Below are 15,966 nucleotides of genomic sequence, written 5' to 3'. Positions count from 1 at the left end.
CGTTTCTGGATATGTATATCCGCCTTCAAAACAGCGATAGACGACTGCGCCGCGTCACGGAGAAGGTTTAGGAGCGCGTGCACCACGACTTACGCGCTGGGACAAGACACCGTCCACCCGAAGTGCCAGCCAGTCGCTTCAGGGGTCTCTCCCAGGTGAAGGGAAGTAGAAAAGTCCTTCGCTTCTGGGACAGGGTTTGCGGCTATTAGTGCGGATGATATAGAAGCTATCTACTCGTTATTCATATACTGAATTTATGATACTCCGGTAAGCCTCTGCAGTAAGATTGATTATGAGCTTATACCTAATCTAGTAGTAATCCTTCGTGTTCAAGATGGTGTCGGAATACTGCGCGGTAGGCGAGGCGGTCTCCATTCAAAGGGCTGGTCGATATCCACAACCAAATACTAAACCTTCTCGGGAGCTTACTACTAGGTAGAGGTGACACCGGCAAGTTCGTCGAATTGAATACGGTATACAGTACACATCTGGTTCGGTGGGCAAGACTCGAGTAGACGTCGTTAGATACTACAAGGCTTCTAAATGGTACATGGCTAGGAGCTCGAGCTGTACTATACTAACAGGCACCTCTGTCGTACTAAGTGTCATGCACATGGTCATAATGACGGTTGCAAAAATCTGCTTGCGAGTTCGTCCACATTCTCATTGAATCTACTCGGTATATAACGGTCATCGTTGTGCCATGGGCCAATTCGTTGCTGATCGCACGCGGATACTACGGGAACCGGACGGAACCACGGGTCGGTGTTGAAGTCATCGACCCCAAGCTTCTGAGCCACACGACGAGTACTTTTCCTGTTAGTTCTCCCAAGGTACCTTGAGAATGTCACTCAATCGACCAAAAAAGTAAGAAGACGGAATCATATCCTGCTGGAGGCCGGATGCCAGATACCTCGTGATTCTCAAGGCAGCAACAGTCCGTCCCCGATGCCAGATTGTCAAAGTCAAGGCGCCTTTCCACCGGTATAATTCAGCGCAAGTGGGCGACGAGGATACAAATGCCAATTCTGACACCATATCTAGGAGGGTAAGGGGGGTAAAACTAGTGAAGCCCAAGCAGCAGACAGGTAAGTAGTAGTCTAACTGGCCTGGTGTATCTGACAGCCATAACGCTCACGGGAACACCAGTTACTACAGCAATGGCAGCAGCTTCATGGAGTGGGCCTGGGGTACATCCTTCCACGTGTGTCGTCGCTACCCGGGGGAGTCCATGCAGCAAGCCATGATCCGTCACGAGCATTATCTCGCCCTGCGACTGGGCCTCCAGCCCGACCAGAAGGTGTTGGACCTGGGGTCTGGCCTCGGGGGCCCCGCGCGCGAGATCGCCCGCTTCGCCGAGGTGGACGTCTGCGGGGTGGAGATCAGCGCCGCGCAGGTGCAGCGCGCGACGCGGCTGACCGAGCAGGCCGGGCAGGCCGACCGCGTGCGCTTTGTCGCCCGCGACTTCACCGCCACCCATCTCGAGAACGACTCCTTCGACCGGGCGTACTCCATCGAGGCGACGTGCTACGCCTCGGACCTCGCCGCCGTCTATGGCGAGGTCTTTCGCCTCCTCAAGCCCGGTGGCATCCTCGCCGTCTACGAGCTGGCCATGACCGACCGATATCACGCCACGCGCGCCGACCATCGCGCGTGCCACCAGGACCTGGAACGCGTGGCCGGCTGTCCGCATCTCCGCACCACCGCCGAGGTCGTTGACGCCATGCGAGCGGTCGGGTTCGAGCTTTGCGCGGCGGAGGATCTGGCTGATGCCGCCGCCGCAGGCTTGTTGCCCTGGTACCAGCTCATTGACGGTTCGTTCAAGTGGATGGGAGGGGCCGTTGAGACTCTCGCCGGCGGGCTGGTGGCGGCGTTTCTGCGGCTGTTTTCCTCGCGCTGGGGGGGTCGCTTCCTGAGAGTGGGCGAGATGTTCGGCGTCCTCGACCCAGGATCCCGGAGTCGCGTCATGGACATGGTGCGGGTGATGAATGCGTATCGGATTGCAGGGGAGAAGAAGTTGGTCACTCCGATGTTTCTGATGGTAGCGCGCAAGCCAAAGCTTGGACCAATGTCCTCAGAATGAGAGAGGCGAAGCGCAGCTGGATAAAAGGGTGTCACTGGAGACAGTGCTGCCAGGGCCTAAATGGAGCGGACAATCTACATAACACATAAATAGAACTGTTTAATAACAAAGTATTTGTCTTTCGAAAATGGGCCCTAGGTCTCCTAAACCCCGCCTGGGCCAGTTGTCGGCTATTGCGGAAAGGCTGCTAAGCCTGAATGTCAGGTCTGCACGCCAGGGTGCACGCCCATCGGCGCAGTTGGGTGAACAAAGTGCAATCACTTCCATCCTTAAAAATAATTGAGCAAGCCTCCACGGCAGCTGTTTCTAGTTGATAACTAACTAGTAGTAGGTATTTTTGAAGATGATGCATGATGACGATATGTCAAGGTGTGTTACCGGACCCATCAACAGCTTTGATTTCTCAGCTACAGGGCTGTAGCCGAAAAAAAATGTTCAGATACCGAAACAAGACGCAGTGAATAGAAATCCCACTCTTCGTGGTTTATCACTGGGCTTTCAGGTTTCACGTTTCAGGAATTTGTGAATTTTTTCAAGCACTTTGCGATTGAGCAAAGCAAGGTCAAAACTCGATGGCAGGACTGATTGGTGTAGATTATCTCAGTAGAGACTTCGCTGACTTTAGGACTTCTATGTTTCTTCTTCTTCTTTTTTTTCCCCGAAATGAATAGCCTATCTTCATATAGCTTCCCTGTCGCATCTCGCTCGATGAATCTGAACTTCAAACATTCCAATCATCCTTGCTGCCTTCTGATCGTCCGGTGGGGTTACTGGGCTGTGGCTGAAAAATCTGGGCAATCGAGTCGCTGGTGACAAGCTTCCCCTTATTCGCCAGGATCGAATGAAAACCTTCAAAGGCTCTTTCATGGAGCCGTGTATACCTTGTCCGCTGAAGCAGTCGCCCATACCATCGGTCGGAAAGGGCTTCTTCAACTCCATGAACGCCCCCGAGCCCACATTCCGCACCGAAATCCTAGCATAGATGCGAGGGCTATCCATGTTCTGTCTTCCAGTGACCTGAAGAACGCCGTTTTGAGCACCGCTAGAGGCTGCCGTGCGCTTGTATTGCCGTGCATGGGTGCTCCTTGAAATGTGTAGTCCTTCGGTTAGTTGAGGGTGATACCTGAAGTGCAAACAAGATTCTAACGATCCGGTCCAAGTAGCTAAAGAAGAATGGCCAAAGACAGAAACCGGGGTTGTGCGATGCCCCATTTGATGGCCAAATCCCTTGATTTGAAGTCTGACCGTCGCAGAATCAGGAGTCGCAAAGGGAAAAGATGCGAACGGTTCTGCTTGCCCTGCCCGTGCGGCAAGTGCGGCAAGTGCGGCAATCACCGTGGACGGATAACACAATGGTATGGCTGTAGCGGCCAACACCTCTAGTGGGGCCGAGAGGATCATGTCGATCCAAATCGCTGGAGTTGGGCCGTTCAGGCTACCGCAGGGGTCATAATCAGTGGAGGACGGCTTTGTCTACGCTGTGATTATAACCTGGGAATATATTAAGTGTTCATTTCGTGGCCAAAAGCGAGCACAAAGATACATTAACCAAGTGTGCCGTCTGAGACTATGTTTCCATATGGAGGGATTCTTGGGAGTTGCCAGCGACCACTCTGAGAAATATAGACCCAGTATAGCTTGAGGTTGAAAATCTCGTGATGCTTGTGGCTCACGGCGAAGGGAGCTGTAATACTATACGTAGCCATGTAGGTAGACTAACTACCGCTTACGAGAAGAAGAACCTAGCTTCATAGATTTTGCAGTGTTTGAGAAGAGTGCGGATGCTTTAAAAGTATCTCACATGCGTGAGCCAGAGTCAAGTCTCCTCAAATCCAAATCTAAGATAATCGACTCTCTATAGATATGCTCCAAGCTTAAGCACCATAACCTTTCCCCGAGCCGACAACCCGGCGCTACCACCAATCCCAATGACATCACAACCATCCCCGGCCACACCCCCCAACTTCCCCCCACCCCATCACCCCAAAACCCCACCCCAACGAACATTAAACACATACGAAAAGTATCCCAAACCCAGCAGGACATCCCCCAGAATCAAGATCCAAAATCTTAGCCCCCATCGCCCCGCTGTGGGGCCGTAGCGGCCTAGAACAAATAGGGGAAGTGGGGCTATAATTTAGTTTCGAGTGCTACTGTACAACAACAGCCGCGGTGGTGTAGTGGTATTAACATTGCAGAGCCCCCGTACTAGCCTTATGCTAGCGGTGTGGAGTGCAGATTCTGGGTTCGAGTCCCAGTCGCGGCAGTTGTCTCTTCTTTTTGCGCCTGCACACCGGGATAGGACGTCATTGGGGCGTCATTTGGGAGGGATGTTGGAGTTGAGATGTGCTGTGGTGGGCTTGGGGGGTGGTTTGGAGTCGAGGGTCGGGGGTATGTTTGGGAGGTTAAATGGGATATTGGATGCCGTTTATGTGCAGCGGGATTGGGCTTGAGGGTTTTGGACTTATAGGTGTTCTGGATGAGTTGCCTGGATATACATGATGGCTCTATGGTGTGTACTCCTTACAAGGATTGAGCTTTGTTCGACTGGAATTGTCTAGGGTTGGCTTATGATAGGGCTATCTTGCATTCATGTGGCGGAATCTTGATTGGTGAGGATGCATCTGGCTATCCTGGAGCCCCCTGCGTATGCATCTAGATGCTTGGTTTTAGATTCATGCAGCGTCAGTGGAGTGTGGTACCTGAAGCAGTGCCCATATTGGAGTTCCCCTTTTGATGTAGCTCTATAACTGATGCTTTTGAAAGCATGTGTGATGTGTTTACACAATTGGAGGCAGACGCCCAGGCTCTACATGGCACTTACACGATGAGAAAATGTAGGCATGGCTGCGAATCTCTAGGCTCATAGTACTCTTTCTGATGCAGTCCCTTTCATGCTATGACATATATTCAACATTACCCTTCGCATCTCCACTCGCACAGATGGCTTGCCTGTCATGCTGGTGGATGATCGCGTCGGTCCGTCCCGGCCGCGCCCCGCCCCCACCGTGACCACCTCTTGAGCAGCTCAACCTACTGTACAAACGGAGTGGCCTATTGATTCCGTCAGCCGGCTTTCCAACTTATCGGTAATCCAGTAGTGTTAGGTAGGCTCAGGGACTGGTATGTAGTGGTCACATCATGCTTTCTTTCGCACTTCAAAGCTCTGGATTGAACCTATGAGAATGACCCTTACTGGATGGTTGCGTGCATGATTCTAGCCATACATAACAAAATTCGACCATTGGCCCAATCCTAACTCCCAGCCTTCTATCAAGAAACAACAACCCGCACCCCTTTCGAATCGCGTTTCGGAACTCCTACGAAGACATCATGATCATACGCCACATCCTCCACGGTCGTCTGGTACAGTTGTGTTCGGGGGAGCACTTGCACCGCGAGAGCCGCCAGCGCCACGTAGAGGTTACAGTACGCGAGACTGATGATAAGCAAGATTAGCATCAGGCGTGATCGAGCAAGGATGCACCCAGTTGAAGGTGTAACAGTAGTGATACATACTTGATTCCAACGCATGAGCGGCTTCCCCTGGAAAACGAGGTCAAACTCGTTTCCAATCTGCGGCGCTGAGCTTCATCGGCTTCAAGCCATCGCTCAACCCTGAAATTATCCGAGTCGGGAAACACATCTTCATTGTGGTGATTGATTGCATTGGACATGCCGACGGGCGTGCCGGGTGGGATGTGGTAGACAATCTCCCGCCCCTGGAAGCGTCCACGATAGATAAGACGCTCGTTCGGCGCGATCCGCGGGCTCCGCGGGCTGACTCCGTATGACAGGCGGAGTGCCTCGGCAATTACTGCGCTCAGATAAGGCAGTTTCTCGAGCTCGTTCCACGTTCGGTTGGTGGCGTCGGCGCTTTCAAGCTCCTCGACGAGGCGCGCTAGAGTCTTTGGTTGGCTCAGGAGGTAGTATGTTGCTACGGTGAGGGTCCACTGCGTATTGGTTGAGTATTGGAAACAGACAGAACTGTTGCAAGACGGTACTTACAGCGGTTGTCTCCGTCCCGGCGGTATTCAGCGACAAACCGTCCCCGGTCAACCGGTAGTCGGTTCTTTCAGCCTCCGGCAACGAAGAGGTAAGCAGGGCGTGAAAGATTGTCGGCCGGCTGGGGATGGTCCCCGTCTCAAACTCCTGTCTCGCTTGGCGGACGCGAGCCGGCATTTTCTCCGTCGACTCGTCCATGTACACCTGCAATGATCGGGGCAGCCATCTCCACAGAAACGGGACTAGGGGTACCAGAAGTTTGGTTACAGGTATGAATCGAAAGAGAAAGATCGTCTCCAATAGACCCACAACGGCGTCGCGGAAGTTGGGCTCCCACCCCTCCTGCTCCACGAACCCGAAGGATTCGCCGAAGCAGTAGCCGGAGATGACGTCCGCGGTGAAGCAGCTATACGCGGTGGTGATATCGAGTGGCTCGTGATCCTTGGTGCCTGGACATTGGGTTTTCAGAGAGATTCTCAAACTGAAGATGGCTTGTGGCCCTACCGAGTCGGATAATCTTGTCGCAAAGCTGGTCGGTCAGCCTCTTGATCTCAGGCTCCAACCGCGCAATCTGTGCACGCGAGAAGAATTTGTTCATCGCGCCGCGTCGGATGCGATGATGTTTATGGTCAATGGTGGCGAACATTGCCTCGGCGGTAGGTCCGGTCGCAAAGGTGACATAATGAACCTGTTTGTTTCGCGTGCGCCCGGCGGTAGGGTACACCTCGTCGATGAAGTTGGGGTCGTTGAAATGCAGTTCCTCTGGGTTGATACGCACCACCGGGCCTGGTCTCTAGGCATTAGATACATCACCAAGTGTGGCAGCGTGCAACGAACCATATATTTCGTGCAATCGCCTGATCTCGTGGGTGAAGCGACCCCCTCGAATTAAATCAAACCAAGCCTCATACAAAAACGTGGCAGCTGCCAGCTTCGGGCCTGGGATGTGGCTGAGGGGGTGGAAGGGGGAGACATTGTACAAGGCGCGGACGAGACGCGATGCAACCCAGATCCCAATCAAGTAGAGAAGGCCTGTGGAGCTGAAAACTGTCGAAGAAACTGGGAGCATTGTGAGAAGTGTGCGTGTCTGTGGTTATTGAATTTTTTGGGGGTTTCTCTCACCGTCAACCAGGGCTTATATTATTTCACCACCGTGAGGGGAACATGCATACGTGACATCAAATATAGGCCCGTATTGTTATCAAATCCAGTATGGTCAATGCTAATCTGCAAGGATATTAAGCATGTAGGCCAATCATACATCTGGGATTAGCTCTCCTCCCGTGCACCAAGCGAATGGCACTAATGCAGACCCCGCAGCAGTGGGACGCTGAAGGAAAAAGAGTGGACGAGGATGGTCTAAGGTCTGAATAACGGGGCCCAGAACATCGCTTAGGAATGACATTGTTGTTCGGGACACGCAGACGTGTGCATGAAGGATTAGCCAGCCCCCCACATGCGGGTAGGCAAATTTCTTACCTTCGTCTATCGATTTTTGAGATCTTCATATCTCTTGCTGCTGGCCATATAGTTAATATAGGTCAAAATGGCTGCAAGCCACGTGCTTGCGCAGCTCCTTCCCTGGGCATAGTTTATCTATGATGCTATAGGTCATTCCTCGTAGCGGTAAAATCATCCGGCGGAAGGATTGCCCCTCCTTGTTATCTCCGAGTCTTCTCGGATATGAGTTTGCTGTTGACCGAAGCCACTACTATAAAAATATGAAGCATTTGCTAATGTCAACCACACCTTAGCTAGTTCTGTTCTACTTTCCTGCAAGCAGTGTATCACGTCTCAGACTATGTATGAAGTCACAGCATGTGCCAAGCTACGTCTTATACAACATTTCATCCAGACCCATCTCTCCAGGTACCAAACTCTAATGGGTGTGACAGGTCAACGGGTTGCACGGTATTGCATCGCAAGTGCGACCACCACAGGTCTTCGTGCTATTATCTTCTTCGGTTGTACGACTTGGCTTGAGGTTAAATACAATCAGCGGCACTGGTCGCGATTACCGCCAACTTTCTGCTAACTTGATATCGAGATCCAGCCTCCGCGAACACAGTCCTGCGTTCTCCTGTATTTACGTTTGCACACCTAAATACGACACAGCTCTATGAGAATGAAGCTTGCTTACACCATATTCACACTGATTGTTCTAGCATCCAACCTGCTTGGGCAACCTATCTCCGAAGGCAGCTCGCAGCAAGACGTCAATCCCTCCGCAACCCCGGATAGCCCACTCCGGGAGATCGACCCAAACACCGACGTTGACGATGTTATTGCCACCCTTCTGCAAATCGGCGTCGATGTCATCACTCTTGATAAGACCATCTCAGCGCTTCAACTTACAAAGGACAGCATCCCGCTCCTCCAATCCCAGACTCGGGCCATCACCAACTCCCTCGACACACTGATCGCCCAAACGCTCCTCCTAAGCTATTTGGATCCTGTCGAAAGCACTCGGGTGACCGCAAACACTGTCGTCTTGAAGCCGACCTATGCTCATTTGCTGAAGGTGATTTCGGAACAGGTTAGTGTAGTCGCTTCGAATGTAGGCTTGAGCTCTAGGGAGGCTAACATGTATGCTCGGCAGAGACTCATTATCTGCGCTATGCAGTATTGCAAGGAAATGCACGACTGGCTAGGGCAGTTTCGCATCCATTTACTGGTCTCCACGGTAACCGCCAATGCCATCCTCGTGCTCCCGGATGCGGCTTTGAGCGAGGCGGCGTGGGGGGTTCAGGACCGGGAGTTTCCACCTGTTATAGCGGCATTTCATGGGCCGTACAGCTAGAATTTTGATTGAATTCTTATCTGTGTGAAGAGACGCAGAGGATCTAGCGATGTTGTATGTTGCGTAAGTTGTATCTAGTTGATAGTGCTGGGTGTGTAATATCTGGCTTAGTCATCTATACGTGCATAAGTCAGCCTAGAGCCACTAGGCAATCTCCCGCTCGGCTACCACTGGCACTTCAAATTCCCCTTCTACTACCTTATACATTCTATCTACCCATTCTACATCTCTCCGCGTTCCGCAAATGTCTCAGCAAACCAACGATCCTCAATCTCGCGCACGCACGCGTCTTGCATGCGACTCCTGCTTTCGCAGAAAGGTGGGGCGCTCACGCCCCAATGAAGTCTCTCCCTAATAACGTCCAGATAAAATGTTATCGGGACAGGATTCCGTGCGAATGGTGCTTGCAGCAGGGCCTACAATGTACCTTCGATCGCAATCATCGTTACAACCAGCCTTCTTCGACCGACAATCGCAGGCATGTACGTCGCAGCCCATGCCCAGAAAAGGCTAATATTGTCGTCGAGCAGTTCGGTGTTTCCACTAGGGGGACAGCAGCAAGCACCAGACTTCTGCAATACCATTACCGCTCCCGCAAATGGATCCACAGCTCACGTCAAGCCATCTTCTGACTCGGATACCCGACGAGGCTCGTTCCTTCACTCATCTGTCGCTATTGATCACATCATGGGACATGTTCCGACGCATCTTCGTGCGTCTAATGGACTACCCTTCTTTACTGCTGAAAGTCGGCAATGGATGGAATCGCGTACCGGCCAGACCATCAACTTCCACCGCTTATCTATAGAGAATCCCTCGAGACATAAACTAGCCGTGGACGGCTTGGCATCTACAAAGGAGTATTTTCAGGCTAGTAACCATCCTGACCTGCCAGATAGGAGCATGGTGCTGTCCGTTTTCCACTCCTTTAGACATTCCTGGGTACATCGCTCCTTCCCTCTACTCCATCCAGATCTATTGCATTACACCATGGAGGCTGCATACGAGAACAGAACCTCAGATGCCTCTCCTGATGCTTCCACAGCTCGAGCCTGCATCTTCGCCTTCATAGCATTTATCGGCTCTTCGCCCTTCGGCCTAGCTGTAACACATGACACCAATCTTCAACAGTATGGTCATGAGGCACAGTATCTTCTGTCAGAAGCTTTGGATGAAACAGCCTCTTTGGACGGGATACAAGCATTGCTGATGCTCGTAAGTCAGCTTCTTCCTTTACTCAATTTTGTCTACACACCCGGCTATTCGTTGCTTTGGAGATGAGGACGCACTGTATCATATCACCCGCAGCTGTGATTTCCTTCCTGAGCGCTCAGAGATTATAGAGCTGCTTCCTATCTGGAGAATTCTTTCATAGATGCTGTGCCTACCTTGCAGGTATCTTAGGAGGCGCTTCCCGGATACTAATCTCTTGTATAGTCTCTTTACCGACTGGGTCACTTCAGCAGCCCTAGTTCGGTCGAATTGCTCTTCCAGGCTTCGGTCCGCCATATTTTTTCGCTTGGGGGCCATTTACATGTACATGTTCAGAAGTCACCCACTGTCTTCAACTTACACTGTCGATTCCTCTTCTGGCTAGCCTACGTCTGCGACAAGGAAATCTGTCTCAGAACAGGCCGCCCCCCAGCAATCTGCGACGATTACTGTGATCTCACCTTCCCAAATGAAGACGAAATTGCAATGGAATTCGGCCTCCACGACCCTCAGACGCCGGCGAATCGCAACCTTGCACTTTTCTTCCCTACCGACCTCAGGCTCAGCCTTATTCAATCAAAGATAACCAGGAAACTATACTCTCCTCAAGCCGCACTAGCATCAGATGCGGAGCTCTTGAAGACCGTTCGGGAACTAGATGATGCAGTGAACGGGTGGCATCGAAACCTGCGATTACCAAGCAACGACCTCCACCTACTTCGCGCCCATGGGGTGGTTTTCACCCAGGAAGAGGTCTACCTGCGCTCGTCTTTATTGAAATTACAACACCAGTACTGCATAGCTGCCATTCATCAAATGAGCACTGGATGCGCGGCATGGATTGCCGATCCAAGCGGCCGAGCCTTAGGCATTACTTTGAGTTTAGAGGTCGCGGCCAACGCGAGCCGCGCCCTTTTGCGGCAGTTCCTGGATATGCAAGCAGCATTAGCACAGGAAGTGTTTTGGTAGGATCTGATTCCTTCCGGACGTCCAGTATATGATCTAGAAGAGTATCTAGCTAACAGTTCTTTTGTTTACTCTCAGGTTCGAAATCTTCTATGTTCTATCAGGGGTTATGAATCTTTTCTGTAAAGTGCTCAAAGACCCTCGTGACTCGCAGAGTGATGACGATACCCACTTACTCGACACAATTGCGGCACGTTTCTCTCGGGCGGCAGGGTCACACACTTACTTCGGCTTGTGTGGTGATGTCCACTTGATGCGAGACTTCGTGTCGGAGCTATGTCGTCTTGCTCGGTGTGCCATGTCGGAAGGAAGATAACCAAGGCGGTTTGGGGAGGGATGGCAATCACAAGTCTGATAATGGGGGGTATTAACTAAAGCTCTAGGAGTTGCAAGGGTAGAACGCCAAGTTTCCTCTGCGACAATTTCACACCACAAATTATACATCCTGTCATGCTTTAATCTCGTTCTTGAGCGGATGCTCCCAGCTTACCAGCGCGTCAGGGTATGGTTCGTCCGCAGGGATATAATCCAGCGCCAAGGCCTTTCTGATCTCACGTGCGCCGAGGAAGTTCAAGAGGAACCACATCACCCAGTCCCGAGACATAACATAGCGAGCCATGAATTGATAGAACGGACTCGCCCAGGCGTGCATGCGTGATTGGGACAGCGACTGATCGGCGTCGGCCTTCAAAGGCGCGGCCCTGACCTTCTGGTACTCCTCGAAGACTTTGGCTAAGGCGGTCTTGGACGGTGCCACGTCGGGACCGCTCGATTGCAGTAGCGCATGCAGCCCGTTGCACAGCGCCACCACATCCTGCATCCCATTATTCAGCCCCCGTCCCGCGTTTGGGGTGAACTTGTGGCACGCGTCGCCAGCCAGCACGATCCGTCCGCCCCAGCTCCACTGTGCCAGAATCCCTTCCTCCAAATTCGCCATCCCCTCGGTCAATCGCGTCGCGTACACATCTTTGACCTTCAGCATCTTCGACACGGGGAAGTCGGCGAAGCGTGCCGCATACGCTTCCATGTCGGCTTTGGTGTAGCGCATCCGCTCCGTCGTCGGCCCCGTCGGTATCCGCTCGTACAAGAACACCCAGCCTCGCTCCTGCCCGGCCAGGAACATAACAGACATGTCTTTAGACTGTGTGTCTGAACCGTGGCCCACCTCTACGTCAGCGGCGCTCGGTCGGGGAAAGCTGCACCAAAAGCATCGATACTGGGCCGTGAACGGGACCGCGTCATCCCATTGCGGCTGTGGCGGCGATCCTTCGGCCAGCGCTAAGTCGCGCATCAGTGTCCGTGTCTTGCTGTGCACCCCGTCGGCGCCCAGCACCATCGACCCCTCATACGTGCTCCCGTCGGTGCACGTGACGCGCACACCGTGGTCATGCGTCTCGATACTTCCGAGTTTCTTGCCGAGAAGGTACCGTGACTTCGCAGCCGGGGGCAGTCCGTCGTAGATGGTCTCGACGAGCTGGGCGCGATGGAAGTAGACCGGCGCGGTTCCGTGGCTGGATGAGTTCAGATGCCCCCCTGTGTCAGTGTACCTTCTCCGAAGGGCGGTACTGTGTCTGGTGCACTCACTTCTTTCTGAAGATCCGAGGGAGGGTCGTGGACTCGGCAAACTGGTATCCGTCCCGCGTGAAGGAGGTCAAGTGGGTCATCTCGCCGCCTATCTCAGATAGTCGCTTTGACAGGCCGAATTGGTGCAACACCCGGAGGCTGTGTGGTGCCAGAACCAGGCTGGCCCCCTGGTCGAGGACGACCGAGTCGCGGGCTTCGAGGACCACGAAGTCGATGCCGGCGTGGTGAAGGGCGTGCGCAGCAGTGAGGCCGACAGGGCCTCCGCCGATGACGATGACTCTGAACGTTGGCATCATCAGCGAATTTGACTATGGTAGTTGGTGAAGGCAAGCGTATGAAGTCTGGCGAAAGAGGGAGACGAATGAAATGAGTTGACCTGCGACGGATTTATAACAATGCAGCCCCTAGTATGACCACCCCGCCATGACCACCCCCCTGATCGTCTCTCTCAAATGTATCCCGCTTAATCATCCGATGTTTTAGGTGACGAGAAGACGTCTCATGACGTTTGGCGGGAAATTCATAGTATTCAAGACCCGACGATCGCTCCGAGAGTCTGCTTCTAACCAAGGGATTGTTCGCGGCATTCGCGGTACTTGCCGTTCTCTAGCCTAATTGGGCTTCTTATCCGCTGATTCAGCTATCTGTCCGCCTTGGTAAGCGGACGCTAGTCCGGATTTTACTAGGTAGGGCTTCGATTGTATGCAGAACTTATTGGTTACTTCTTCTAGTTAGGCACTTTTAGGCCATTATCTCCATCGAGGGTATTTACTCAATTTCCGCCCAGTACCTCCACAAAAGAACGGCCTTGGTCAAGGTTGCAGTGGGAAAGCGGATTAAATTAGGGGTCGTTCTGTCGAGCGCAGCAACCGTTCGTCTTACTGGTCTTCATGATGAGATGTCCAGGGGGCTTGGGAGCAGGTCTGCTGAGGTGGTCCCATAAGATTGTGAAAGCTGACGGGAACAGCGCTCGCTACTACTGAGCTGGATTGAGCTGCGATAATGTGGTCGAGGCATAGCTGCAGAGATGGTCCAGCCAAGGTCGGGGCTGAGTGTGAGTCAACCAGCCCCGAGATACGGACTACGTGCGTTTGATTCCGTGGTTTGATTCGAACTTCACGTCGGCATTATTATTGAAGATATCTCCGATGCCACGTCATGACCATCACTTGTGATGTTGCCGATATCTTCGACCTTGAGAGCTATGGAATCAGGTCTTCAACTTGGGGTACTGCTTGGTCTTCCGCAGCTGGCTTGCCATGGCTCTCGCTCTCCCATTTACTTCCTGGTCAATCCACTTGTCAAGCCACTCGGTCCACATCACTAGACCATTCCAGCGCCAAGATTCTCTGACCCCCCAGTTGCTCCTCCATCACAAAGATGAAAGGTTTACCAACCTCACAACGCCGCCAGCTGACTGTTAACCGCAATACACCGCCCTTCATACCCTGGATCCTGTGCCAATGCGTCCTCTACGAACGGCGAAAACGTCAGATCCACCCCGGGCTCAAACAGCAGACAGAATGAGCTGCCCCCGTAGTGGAAACTGCCGATCTCTTGGCCCTTGGCGACACGGTCCCCGACCGCGACGGTGGCCACGCAGCTCGACACGTCCGCCATCCCAATGGCCAGGAAGCCCACCGTCCCGAGCGCCGGGTTATCGGCCTGAATCAGCACGGCGGTGCGGGTGGCCGTCGACGAGATCATCGTCAGCGAGAGATCGGGCGCCTGGCGGTCGGGGCACGAAGCCTTGGTGGCCGGGTCAACGTTTTCGAAGCCCTTGGCCGGGTCGGCGGCGAAGTAGGTGCCGCGGAGATTCAGGACCTTGACGACTGTCCCGGTCACCGGGGCGTGCCAGCGGTGGTAGCTGAAGGCGGAGAGCCAGGCTTGGAAGACGGTGCCTCCTGTAAATATTGCTGAGGGTTGGGCGGTGGTGGTGTCGTTGCCGTCACCCAGCATGTCCTGCAGTGAGTAGACGGTCCCCTTGAGCGAGAAGTGGGCGCTGGCGGGCACATTTTTGACCAAGGCGAAGGGCTGCGACTCGCACGGGTTGGCGATGATGCGGTCGTCCTCGGGACCGGCGACGGGCCGCATCCCGGGTCGGAACCGCCGCGTGAAGAAGTCGTCCCACGAGTGGAAGCCGTAGTTGGGGAGAGATGGGTCGCAGATGAACGCTTCGGCGAAGGAGGCCGGCCGGAAGGTGGTGTTGTGGGCGTGCACGACGACGTCGAGGAGTTCCGTCAGCGCGCCGGCGGATACCCACCCGCCCTGGCCGCTGTGGATGGCCTTGGCGGACCTAGCGGACGCGAGGTACTGGCCCCATCTCTGGAGGATGGCGTAGAAGTGCGCATTGATATCCTTGCGGGCGAGGATGTCGGATCCCGTTCGCGTGTTCATGAACCATATCTTCGAGTTGAACATTAGCAAGTCTGAAGTCTGGCGTTGCTGTTATGGGTAAAAAGAGGGAGACTAACCAGCACTTCATTCATCGGACAGGCAATCACGCAGTTCTGCTCCACCGCCGACGTCCACGAGGGCACTGTCTGGATCACTTGGTCGATGTTGTCGAGCAAGGCACTATAGTCGCGGATGTGAGCAGGCCCAATGTGCTTGGATCTGTCCAGAAACTCCTCGGGGATCTCACTGAATGCCGTCGCAAACAGCTCGATCAACTTTGCGTCGCTCTCGATGTGTCGCCGCAGCGCCTGGACCGTCAGGTCCTGCCGGTGATCGAGGCAAAACATTCTTGCTTGCTTTCTCGATGGTACAAGGTGAAACTCTTTTTCCAACGGAGGGGAACCCTGAAGCGTGGATCAAGAGTGCAATACCACCGGCTGTTAAAAAGAAAAACCTTTAGACTTGTTGACCTCGTCAACCCATGCTCGCGCTGCTTCAATTCCTCGACTCTCGGCGAGGGAAAGAGTCTTTCTTTCCTTTCAGTAAGTGGTCATCTCCCAGCTTAAGGAATGGGGGCAGAGGAGAAAGGGAAATGGCGCCTTTCGTCCTCATGCTGGCGGCACGGTGGTCCAAGTTCAAGGATTCAAGGCGAGGGGAGATATTTCGCTCGCCTTGATCCGCAAGGGGATGCAACCCCGGTACTCCATTCGTTGGAGTTGGGTGAAGAGGATTGGTTCGGTACTTCGTCGTGGGTCGATCAGATCATCAGATGAGGCATGTCGAGCGCAGGAATGCTGCTCCTGAGCGGTAGTTATGTTCGCTCGACAAAGGAACTTTCCAATAAACCCCTGTACCCCCTTGCGTGTGCAATTCCTCCAGCCACGCGTATATCTCTCACTTTCTTGATTGGGTGGGCTTC

General features: G+C 53.4%; 5 protein-coding genes and 1 non-coding gene across 6 annotated transcripts; 3 read left to right on the top strand and 3 right to left on the bottom strand.

Annotated features, from left to right (window-relative positions):
• Positions 1–948: 948 nt before the first annotated feature.
• On the top strand, positions 949–2,150 carry BO86DRAFT_413734 (S-adenosyl-L-methionine-dependent methyltransferase; the record flags this gene model as incomplete). Its single annotated transcript, XM_025674773.1, has 3 exons — positions 949–984; positions 1,045–1,088; positions 1,150–2,150. The coding sequence occupies 3 exons, from the start codon at positions 949–951 to the stop codon at positions 2,081–2,083; spliced, it is 1,014 nt and encodes a 337-aa protein (XP_025522510.1). The 3' UTR covers positions 2,084–2,150.
• A 2,099-nt stretch (positions 2,151–4,249) lies between these two features.
• On the top strand, positions 4,250–4,349 carry BO86DRAFT_t301. The gene has a single exon. It is a non-coding gene; the product is annotated as a tRNA-Thr (tRNA).
• A 943-nt stretch (positions 4,350–5,292) lies between these two features.
• On the bottom strand, positions 5,293–7,180 carry BO86DRAFT_372412 (cytochrome P450). The gene is made up of 5 exons (XM_025670346.1): positions 6,926–7,180; positions 6,593–6,874; positions 6,092–6,537; positions 5,603–6,036; positions 5,293–5,522 (listed from the first exon to the last, which is right to left on the bottom strand). Exons 1-5 carry the CDS (start codon positions 7,155–7,157, stop codon positions 5,357–5,359), a joined length of 1,560 nt encoding a protein of 519 aa, XP_025522509.1. The 5' UTR covers positions 7,158–7,180; the 3' UTR covers positions 5,293–5,356.
• Positions 7,181–8,092: 912 nt separating this feature from the next.
• Positions 8,093–8,951, top strand: BO86DRAFT_443209 (peptidase). The gene is made up of 2 exons (XM_025676347.1): positions 8,093–8,624; positions 8,688–8,951. The coding sequence occupies exons 1-2, from the start codon at positions 8,208–8,210 to the stop codon at positions 8,886–8,888; spliced, it is 618 nt and encodes a 205-aa protein (XP_025522508.1). The 5' UTR covers positions 8,093–8,207; the 3' UTR covers positions 8,889–8,951.
• Positions 8,952–10,982: 2,031 nt separating this feature from the next.
• Positions 10,983–12,981, bottom strand: BO86DRAFT_459750 (FAD-dependent oxidoreductase; the record flags this gene model as incomplete). Its single annotated transcript, XM_025677373.1, has 4 exons — positions 12,651–12,981; positions 11,557–12,577; positions 11,293–11,340; positions 10,983–11,027 (listed from the first exon to the last, which is right to left on the bottom strand). Exons 1-4 carry the CDS (start codon positions 12,944–12,946, stop codon positions 10,983–10,985), a joined length of 1,410 nt encoding a protein of 469 aa, XP_025522507.1. The 5' UTR covers positions 12,947–12,981.
• A 675-nt stretch (positions 12,982–13,656) lies between these two features.
• BO86DRAFT_248423 (phosphatidylserine decarboxylase family protein) lies at positions 13,657–15,608 on the bottom strand. Its single transcript, XM_025667153.1, has 2 exons — positions 15,125–15,608; positions 13,657–15,056 (listed from the first exon to the last, which is right to left on the bottom strand). The coding sequence occupies exons 1-2, from the start codon at positions 15,392–15,394 to the stop codon at positions 14,049–14,051; spliced, it is 1,278 nt and encodes a 425-aa protein (XP_025522506.1). The 5' UTR covers positions 15,395–15,608; the 3' UTR covers positions 13,657–14,048.
• Between the last annotated feature and the right edge of the window lie 358 nt (positions 15,609–15,966).

The sequence above is a fragment of the Aspergillus japonicus genome (assembly GCF_003184785.1).
Source record: "Aspergillus japonicus CBS 114.51 unplaced genomic scaffold BO86scaffold_94, whole genome shotgun sequence".
In the NCBI taxonomy this organism is placed as follows: domain Eukaryota; kingdom Fungi; phylum Ascomycota; class Eurotiomycetes; order Eurotiales; family Aspergillaceae; genus Aspergillus; species Aspergillus japonicus.
The sequence above is the reverse complement of the archived record's forward strand: the minus strand, read 5'-3'. Positions and strand labels throughout refer to the sequence as shown.